Source organism: Propithecus coquereli, unplaced genomic scaffold (assembly GCF_000956105.1).
Source record: "Propithecus coquereli isolate 6110/MARCELLA unplaced genomic scaffold, Pcoq_1.0 Scaffold117, whole genome shotgun sequence".
Lineage (NCBI taxonomy): Eukaryota > Metazoa > Chordata > Mammalia > Primates > Indriidae > Propithecus > Propithecus coquereli.
Window position 1 is genome coordinate 2,014,003 of NW_012135747.1, and position 9,643 is coordinate 2,023,645.

At 41.3% G+C, this 9,643-nt stretch overlaps 1 protein-coding gene across 1 annotated transcript in view; it reads left to right on the top strand.

Annotated features, from left to right (window-relative positions):
• The first annotated feature begins 1,879 nt into the window (after nucleotides 1-1,879).
• Nucleotides 1,880-9,643, top strand: part of SLC25A16 (solute carrier family 25 (mitochondrial carrier), member 16) — a 49,217-nt gene continuing 41,453 nt past the window's right edge. The window contains exon 1 of the mRNA XM_012658520.1: nucleotides 1,880-2,096. Within this exon, the coding sequence (XP_012513974.1) occupies nucleotides 1,973-2,096 (124 nt within the window). The 5' untranslated portion in view covers nucleotides 1,880-1,972. The remainder of the gene's footprint in view (nucleotides 2,097-9,643) is intronic.

Here is a 9,643-nt window from a genome sequence, read left to right on the forward strand (position 1 = left end):
CCTCCTGCCTCAGCCTCCTGAGTAGCTGGGACTACAGGCATGAGCCACCATGCCCGGCTAATTTTTTCTATATATTTTTAGTTGTCCAGATAATTTTTTTCTATTTTTTTAGTAGAGATGGGGTCTCGCTCTTGTTCAGGCTGGTATCGAACTCCTGACCTCAAGCAATCCTCCCGCCTCGGCCTCCCAGAGTGCTAGGATTACAGGCGTGAGCCACCGCGCCCGGCCCATTTTAAACATTTTTAAGTATACATTCAGTGGCATTAATTATATTGTGCAACCATCTCCACCCTAGGGAACTTTGTTTTATTTATTTATTATTATTGTTATTTTTTTGAGACAGAGTCTCACTCTGTCACCTGGGCTAGAGTGCTGTGGTGTCAGCCTAGTTCACAGCAACTTCAAACTCCTGGGCTCAAGCAAGCTTCCTGCCTCAGCCTCCGGAGTAGCTGGGACTACAGGCGCCCACCGCCATACCAGGCTAATTTTTTTCTACTTTTAGTAGAGATGGGGTGTCGCTCTTGTTCATACTGATCTCAGACTCCTGACTTCAAGTGATCCTCCCGCCTCAGCCTCCCAGAGTGCTAGGATTACAGGTGTGAGCCACCACACCTGGCTGGAACTTTGTAATTCTTCAGATTAGACATGTAAAATATAAATAATGATGTAAATAAATGGTTCTGTATTTTCTGGTAGAAACTGAAAGTTGAGAGGGAAAAATAAATTTGAAATCTGGACGCGTCATTAGTAACTCATCATTTAGCAACTCAGTGTGACAGAGGCACGTGCATAGAAAGAAAAAGAAACCAGGGAAGGTTGGAATTGAGGACAATTATAAAAGATAATTTCTGAAAGAGAGGATAAAAGTTCAGAATAATTTTGGTTATAAGGAATAAAAATGAGTTTTGCCCAGGTTGGAAGTGATAAGGGGCTACAGTAAGAGAATGGTAAGGGGTGATTAACAAATAATCTTGGAATACTGTCAGGGCTGTGGAGAAGCCGCGGAGAAGAAACTGGGATGTTCATGGGAGTGTAGGGCAGGGACTTGGTAGGAAGTAATGCTCAGTGGAATTTAAGAACTAAGCTGAAGGCCGGGAGGGCAAGGAGGTTCATGCCTGTAATTCTAGCACTCCAGGAGGCCAAGGTGGGAGGATCGCTTGAGCTCAGGAGTTTGAGGTTGCTTGAGCTAGGCTGACGCCACGGCACTCTAGCCCGGGCAACACAGGGAGACTTTGTGTCATGAAAAAAGAAAAAGGAATTAAGCTGAAGACACAAACAGATTCAGAAGGGCCTGACGAGGCAGAAGTATTTGTGTAATTTGTAGGGTCCCAAAGGAAGAATATTAGCAATATTTTTTTGGCAGAAATGGTAGGGGTGGAGTGGAAGCTTTGTGGTGTGCGCAGGGTGATCAGAGAGGCAATAACTGAGGTTTACTGAGGAGCTCTGAGAAGGCAGAGCTGATTTAGTTGGAGATGGGAGCAAGTTGAAGGATGACTGGAAAGGTGAAGAGCCAAATATTAGTTCTGGAAAGGATGCATCCTAGGGGGGCGTCGGAAGACAGCCTTATGGGCGGTTACAGGTCAATGGTCACTACAGGTCAATGGACGGAGGTGAGCTTTGTAAGGTAGTGGGTTTTGGTAAGACCTTTTCGCTGGCCACCCTTTCCTTATTCTGCCTGAACAGAGGGGCCAGAGCAGGGAAGCGGGCAGTAGGGACTCGTGCTGTGGCCGCATGGGGGAGGCTAAGAGCCCGAAAGACTCCCGCTTCCGCGCCCCGGCCCCGCCCCGGCTCCTGTGGGCGGTGACCCAGGCCCCGCCCCTGGCGTACGCCATCAGCCTGCGTCGCGGCGCCGGGTGTCATTCGGCCACGCCGGCGAGGCGGACGGCCTCTTATCACTGGCTGCCCTGGCTATGATCCCAGCCGGCGGTTAGTTAAGTTTGTGGCTGAGGCTCCCGAGGCGGCCCTGGTCCTTATGGCGGCGGCGGCCGCGGCCCTGGCAGCGGCTGACCCCTCTTCCGCGATGCCTCAGGCGGCAGGGGCCGGAGGGCCCACCGCCCGCCGAGACTTCTACTGGCTGCGTTCCTTTCTGGCAGGAGGTAGGTGTCTGGCAAGAAGATCTGGTTGTGCTCGCCGCGGCAGGGGCAGGATCGCGTGCAGGTCGGAAGCAGGCGGCCGCAGTGACATTCCTGGACTCTGACTGCTTCATTGCGCTGCCCGGTGTTCTCCCTGACCTGCCATAATCTCTTTCTAATAATCACTTGACTAGTGACAGCCAAGTCCTGGGGAGTGGGGCCTTTGGCTCTCGGGCAGAGGCTGGGGATGTGGAAGGGCTGAACCAGGCACCTCTTCTCCACAGTTGGATAGTAGGGAAAAGAAGGGGATCCCTTACAGAGACCAGGGTTTTAGTGAAACATGCTGGACACTCCTTTCTTTTGTAAAGACCATGAGTGACCGAGGAGTGTAGAATTGAATTTTGCTGTTTACTTAAAGGAAAGCAAATATTGGAGGTCAGCTTTTTAAAGATGACCAGAAAATTGTGCAAAACCGTCTACAGCCAAAACTGGTTCAGTGACTCTAGTAAGCGGTGCCACAACTACCTGACAAGCCTACTAGTGGTGTGACTGTGGGGCCAAAAGGTTCATATTGTCTCTTAGGAATTTCCTCTGCTTTCCCAGAAAGAGGTGTTTCAATCTCTGCCCTTTCTTAATTACTTAATTACTTCCCTGCGTTGTCATCACTTAATTATTTAAGCCTGGGAATTTAAAATAGTCCACATTATGAGGACTTGCAGAAAGACAATATCTGTAGGTTGCAGCAGTAGTAAGAATTTAATTATTTTGTTCTGCTGATTAAGAGGACATTTATTAATTCTTACAGGGAATATTTGAATGCCAGCTATGTGCCTCCTACTTGTTTAGTATACATCAGCGAATAAAACAAAAGATCTATATCCTGCAGTTTACAGTAGTTGGAGAGTGGTGGGGAGAAAGACAATAAACAAAATGAAAAAAGTAAGTTATACAGTGAGGTATTAGAAAATGATTGATACAAAGGGAAGATGTAAGAAGGAGAGCGGGACAAAGAAGTGGAGAGGTGGAGTGTGTGCAGTATTTAACAGGATGGGTGTGGTAAGGTTTATTGAGAGGATGATGCTTGAGTAAAGACTTGGAAAGATGAAGGATTTAGCAAGTTAATGTCTAAGGAGGAGCATTTCAGGTGGAGGGAAAAGCCAAAGAAAAAGCTTCAAAACCAGAGAGGGCCTGGTCTGTTCAAAGAATAGCAGCAAGACCTATGCGGCTGTGTTGACGAGAGAAGGAGGTTTTTTTTGGGGGGTTAAGGGGAACAGAAAATTAAGGGACCTTGTAAGCCATTTTAAAGATTCTGGCTTTTACTTGGAGTTAAGTTGGGAGCTATTGCAGGTTTAGAGCAGAGAAGTGACATGATATGACATGGCTGCACTTTTGAGAATAACTGTAGGGTTGTATATGATGGAGCAAGGAGACACATTTGGAGGTTATTTCAGTCATTTAGATGATAGATGCTGGTGGCTTGGGACAGGGTAGTATCATTGGAGTTTGGGAGGAGTTGTGAGAATCTGGATATAGATAGAACAAACAGGATTTTCTGATAAATTAAAGATGAGGTGAAGAAGAGAAGTCAAGGAGACTTATTTTGGCTGAACCAACAGAAAGGATGGAGCTGGCATTGACTACGGTGGGGGAAGGCTGTGGTTGGAGCATTTTTCACTGTGGTTGTGGGGAGACATCAGGAATTCAGTTTGAGACCTCTTGCATTTTGTGATGTTGATTAGACATTGAGCTAGAGTCTTGGATAACTTGTATGTGAGGACAGCAACTGGGACTCTAATATACTGCTGGTGGTGGTGTAAACTGGTAAAACTACTTGGGAGAACTAGTTGGGTGGTTGTGTATAAAGCTAAACATCTGCATATCATGGGATCTAACAGTTCCATTTCAGGGTATATATCAACATATATATTTTTGTATATCTGCCATATTCCTAATGGCCAAAAAGCATAAACAACCCAGATGTTTGCCAGTACTAGAATGTATAACTAATATATGGTATAATCATAAATGAAATACTATGCTGCACTGAAAATGAATAGCTCCCTGCCACACACAACAATATGGGTGAATATGCTTCCATACAAGCATAATATTGAAAGAAGAAGCTAGACACAAAACAATGCATGCTGTATGATTTCATTTGTATGAAGTTCAAAAACGAGTCAAAACTAAATACATGTTAGAAGTCAGAAGAGTAGTTGGTTGTATCTGAAAAGGAGGGGCAGATAGTGATTTTGGGAGTATAGGAAAGGGACTTCTAGGAGGCTAGTATGGTCCCATTCTTGATCTGGGTTGTCCTTACATGGATATATTCACACTGTAATAATTCATTAAGTGGCATACTTACGACTTGTGTATATGCCCTTTTCTTTTTGTATCTTATGTTTTACAACACAAAACCTATTGAAGGAAAAGGAATTTGAGACAATAAGTATAGGAAACACTACAAAGGAATCTTGATTAAGCTATGTATTTTTTTTGAAGCTTACTTAGGGATTTTTGTGTTTTTTTTTTTGAGACAGGGTCTCACTCTGTTGCCCTGGCTAGAGTGCAGTGGAGACATTGTAGCTCACTGCAACTTCAAATGCCTGGGCTAAAGCAATCCTGCCTCCCAAGTAGCTGGGAGTATAGGCATGCACCACCATGCCTGGCTAATTTTTCTATTTTTTGTAGAGACGGGGTCTTGCTCTTGCCCAGGCTGGTCTTGAACTCCTGGCCTCAAGCAATCCTTCCACCTCGGCCTCCCAGAGTGCTAGGATTACAGGCATGAGCCACTGTGCCCAGCCTGAAGTATGATTTATATACAGTAGAATTCATCCTTTTCAGATGTATAGTTAAATGCATTTTGACAAACGTGTTGTGTAATGATCATCACAGTGAAGATACAGAATAGATCCCATCACCCCAGAATATTCCCACTTCCCATTGTAGTCATTCCCCTCCTCTCAGCCCCAGCCCCTGCCCCTGACAACCACTTTGTTTTCTGTCTCTGTAGTCTTGCTTTTCCAGAATGTTATATAAATGGAATCATACAATATGTAACCTTTTGAGTCTGGCTTCCTTCACTTAGCAAAATGCATTTAAGATTCATCCATGTTGTATATATCAGTAATGTGTTTCTTTTTATTCCATTGTATGGCTGTACCACAGTGTTCATCTGTTGATGAAGATTTTGTTGTTTCTGGTTTTTGGCTATTTGAATAAAGAAACTATGAAAAATTGCATACAAGTCTTTATGTGAGTATGCTAAATGTTTTCTTTTTTCTTGGATAAATACCCAGAATGGGACTGCTGGGTCTTAAGAGTATCATATGTTTAGCTTCACAAGAAACTGCCGAACTATTTTCCAGTGTCTGTTACATTTTGTATGCCTACTGCCTTGTCAGCACTTTGTATTGTCAGGATTTGTGTGTGTATTTATGTATGTGTGTATTCCATTTTAACAAATGTTTAGTGTTATGTAACTGTGGTTTTAATTTGCATTTTCCTGAAGACCCATGATGCTGAACATCTTTTATTTTAGAGATGGGTCTTGCTATATTGCCCAGGCTGACCTTGAATTTCTGGGTTCAAGGGATCCTCAAACCTCAGCCTCCCTGGCTTATGTTCAACACCAGGCTTATGCTAAATATAAGGAGATGTTGTCTGGCTTACGCTGGACATCTTTTCATATGCTTATTGGACATGTATGTCTATTCTTTGATTAAGTGCTGTTTCAAATTTTTGGGACATGTGTGTTACTTTGAAGATTGTATGGGAGTTCCAGGTCCAAGTGATGTGAAAAAATACCATTGGGGAAGTTACTTAACCTCCTTGTACCTCAGTTTCCTCATCCTTAAAGTAGAATAATAAGAGTACCTACCCTAGAGGGTTGTTGTGATAATTAAATCAGATAGTAAAAGCTTTGGAATAGTGCTTGCAGTTAAATATTTTAACCTAGTACCTGGTACAAAGTAAACATTTAATAATTGTTAACTATTATTATTAGCAGTGGCCTTGTGCAGATCTCTTAGCTTTAGTTGCTTAATCTTAAAAGGAAGATAAAAAGCTACTTGACATATGGCTGGGCATGGTGGCTTACACCTGTAATACTAGCATTTTGGGTAGTCAAGGCAGGAGGATTGCCAGAGGCCAGAATTTGGAGACCAGCCTGAGCAACTCAGTGATATCCCATTTCTACAAAAAAAAAAGAAAGAAAGAAAAATTAGCTGAGCATAGTAAGAGCATACCTGTATTGCAGTTACTCAGAAGACTAAGGCAGGAGGATCACTTGAGTCCAGGAGTTAGAGGTTGCAGTGAGCTATGATCATGATACTGCACTCTAGCCCTGGCAATAGAGTAGAAAGAAAAAAAAAAAGGCTACTTAACCTAACTCAATGAACTGTTGGGATGATTAATTGAGCTCTGTAGTGTGGTAGTCCCTCCTTATCTGTGGGGATATGTTCTAAGACCCACAGTAGATGCCTGAAACTGCAGATATTACCAAACCCTATATTATGTTTTTTCCTATACATACGTACATGTGATAAAGTTTAATTTACAAATTAGACACAGTAAGAGATTAATGACAATAACTAAAAATAGAAAAATTGTAACCATATACTATAATAAAAGTTATGTGAATGTGGTCTTTCTTTTTTTCTCAAAATATCTACTTTTAAAAAATTTTTTTTAGACATAGGGTCTCACTTGGTCACCTAGGTTCAAAATATCTTACTGTGCTGTACTTACCCTTCTTGTGATGATCTAAGGTGATAAAATGCCTATGTGATGAGATGAAGTGAAGTAAATGGTGTAAGCATTGTGATGTAGCATTTAAAACTTATGAATTGTTTGAGAATTTTCTATTTAATATTTTCAGACTGTGGTTGACCAGGGGTAAATGAAAGTGTGGGAAGTGAAATCACAGATAAGGGGAACTACAGTAGTATGCAAGCAAGTTAAGATACTATTAAAGGAAATGACTTATTGAGTGCATTCTCAATAATTTCATTATAAGGTTAATTTATACATGATTGAGAAGATAACAGAAAATAATCTGAAACAAAACTTAACCAATTGTAAATCATTTTTAGTTTATCCTCAATTTTTGATAGCCATGACCCTTATTTCCATTAGTTCAGATAAGTTTAATATAGAAACATATATGGATATGATATGTGAATACAGGTATATGTTTTATTTTTGGATATCTCAGAATATAGATTTTAATATCAGTTATATGCTGAGCTATTAAGTAAATTTTTGTGGACTTTGAGTGATTTTTTTTTTTTTTTTTTTGAGACAGAGTCTCACTCTGTTGCCCTGGCTAGAGTGAGTGCCGTGGCGTCAGCCTAGCTCACAGCGACCTCAAACTCCTGGGCTCAAGCGATCCTCCTGCCTCAGCTTCCTGAGTAGCTGGGACTACAGGCATGCGCCACCATGCCCGGCTAATTTTTTCTATATACTTTTAGTTGTCCAGATAATTTCTTTCTATTTTTTTTAGGAGAGACGGGGTCTCCTTCTTGCTCAGGCTGGTTTCGAACTCCTGAGCTCAAACAATCCTCCCGCCTCGGCCTCCCAGAGTGCTAGGATTATAGGCCTGAGCCACTGGGCCCAGCCTGAGTGATTTTTTTTTTGAAAGAGACAAGATCTCACTCTGTTGCCTATGTTGGAGTGCAGAGGGCTTAGAATTTCTGGGCTTAAGTGACCCTCCTGCCTCAGCCTCCCCAGCAGCTAGTACAATACTCATGCCAACATGCCCAGCTAAGTTTTTTATCTTTTGTAGAGATGGGTCCTTGCTATGGTGCCTAGGCTGGTGTTGAACTCCTGGGTTCAAGTGATCCTCCTGCCTTAGCCTCCCAAAGTGCTGGAATTACAAGGCATGAGCCACTGCACCTGGCTTGAGTGATTTTTGTCTTATGTTTTTAAAGTAAGAGTCTCTATATTCATTCATTCAGCAAACATTTATTGAGTGCCTGCTATGTGCCAGGCCCTGTACTTGTCTTTGGGCATATAGCAGTGAAGGAGACCCACAAAATTCCAGTCTTGTACCTTCTGTGATGCAATTCAGTGGTGAAGAAGAGCTTAATATAATCATAAAAGACACCAAAGACTTTTTATTCAAAGAGTAATAATTCATTTTATCAAGTGCTTGCTACATGGAAGGTATCGTAGAAAAGTTTTTTTTTTTTTTTTGAGACAGAGTCTCACTCTGTTGCCCGGGCTAGAGTGAGTGCCGTGGCGTCAGCCTAGCTCACAGCAACCTCAAACTCCTGGGCTCAAGCAATCCTCCTGCCTCAGCCTCCTGAGTAGCTGGGACTATAGGCATGAGCCACCATGCCCGGCTAATTTTTTCTATATATTTTTAGTTGTCCAGATAATTTCTTTCTATTTTTTTTAGTAGAGACGGGGTCTCCCTCTTGCTCAGGCTGGTTTCGAACTCCTGAGCTCAAACAATCCACCCGCCTCGGCCTCCCAGAGTGCTAGGATTACAGGCGTGAGCCACCGCACCCGGCTCTTGTCAATATTTTTAATACTACGGAAGTCTGTACTTAAAATTGAAAGAAAAAAGTTGCAACTATTTCTGTATCCATCAATGAATTCTATATCTTCATACAGTGTATTGCTCATGGTTAGAAAAAATAAGACTTTTGAACTTATTGAGAGATTATAAAAAACTGGAAATGAGGGAACTATTTTCTTTCGTTGTCTACATTGAGGGCAAAAAAGAGATGAATTATGTTACACAATATCTCAGGGTGTTTTACAATGATCTGGCATATGAATGTCGAAACACGATTGTTTTATTCCTTTAACCTCCTCCCCATGCTGATGTATGTTGTTTTGTTTCCTGATTTGTAATCATTAGATTACATATTCACATTAGATTTCACGCTCTACAGGGCTACATGCTGCGGCTTATAGTGTACCCTACAAGGCATGCAAAATTCGAAGTGGAATTCCTGGAGTGCAACAATGAACTGTTCGTGTAATTTGGAGTGTCATGTGTCTTTAAAGTATACGAGCCAAAACAAAAGCATATTGGTGTCTTTTAATTTTGTTTTTTATATGTTTTGGGGCATTTTATCCTAGGCACCTCCCCCTTTTATATATGTAAGACAGTTTTTAAAATTTTGCTTTTATAGTCAAAGATGATCAAGATAAGCTATCAAGTGAAGCTATTACTTCTACTTTAGCTTCTTTTAAAAATGTGACATTACTTCCAAGAAATCAAAAACTACTTTTTTGGGGAATGATCGTATGTGGGGAAAAGAAACAACAACAAAAAAACTTTACCTTTCATTTTAAATCAAATTTATTTAGCCAGATGAAAAGGAATGAGTATCTTTAAAATTTCTCCTTCCCCCAATTTGCAATGTTAATGTAAAGACCTTTTTTCCTGTAGTATATTGAAAATCCGTGACCTCTATTTAGCTTTGTACAGTCAAATGTGATATAAAAATAGATATATGTATCACAATAGGATTCTTTTTAAATGTTTAATTTTTTTGCTTTTACATTTTATTTATTCATTTTTAATTTTTTGAATTATAATACTTGCCCAAGGTTCA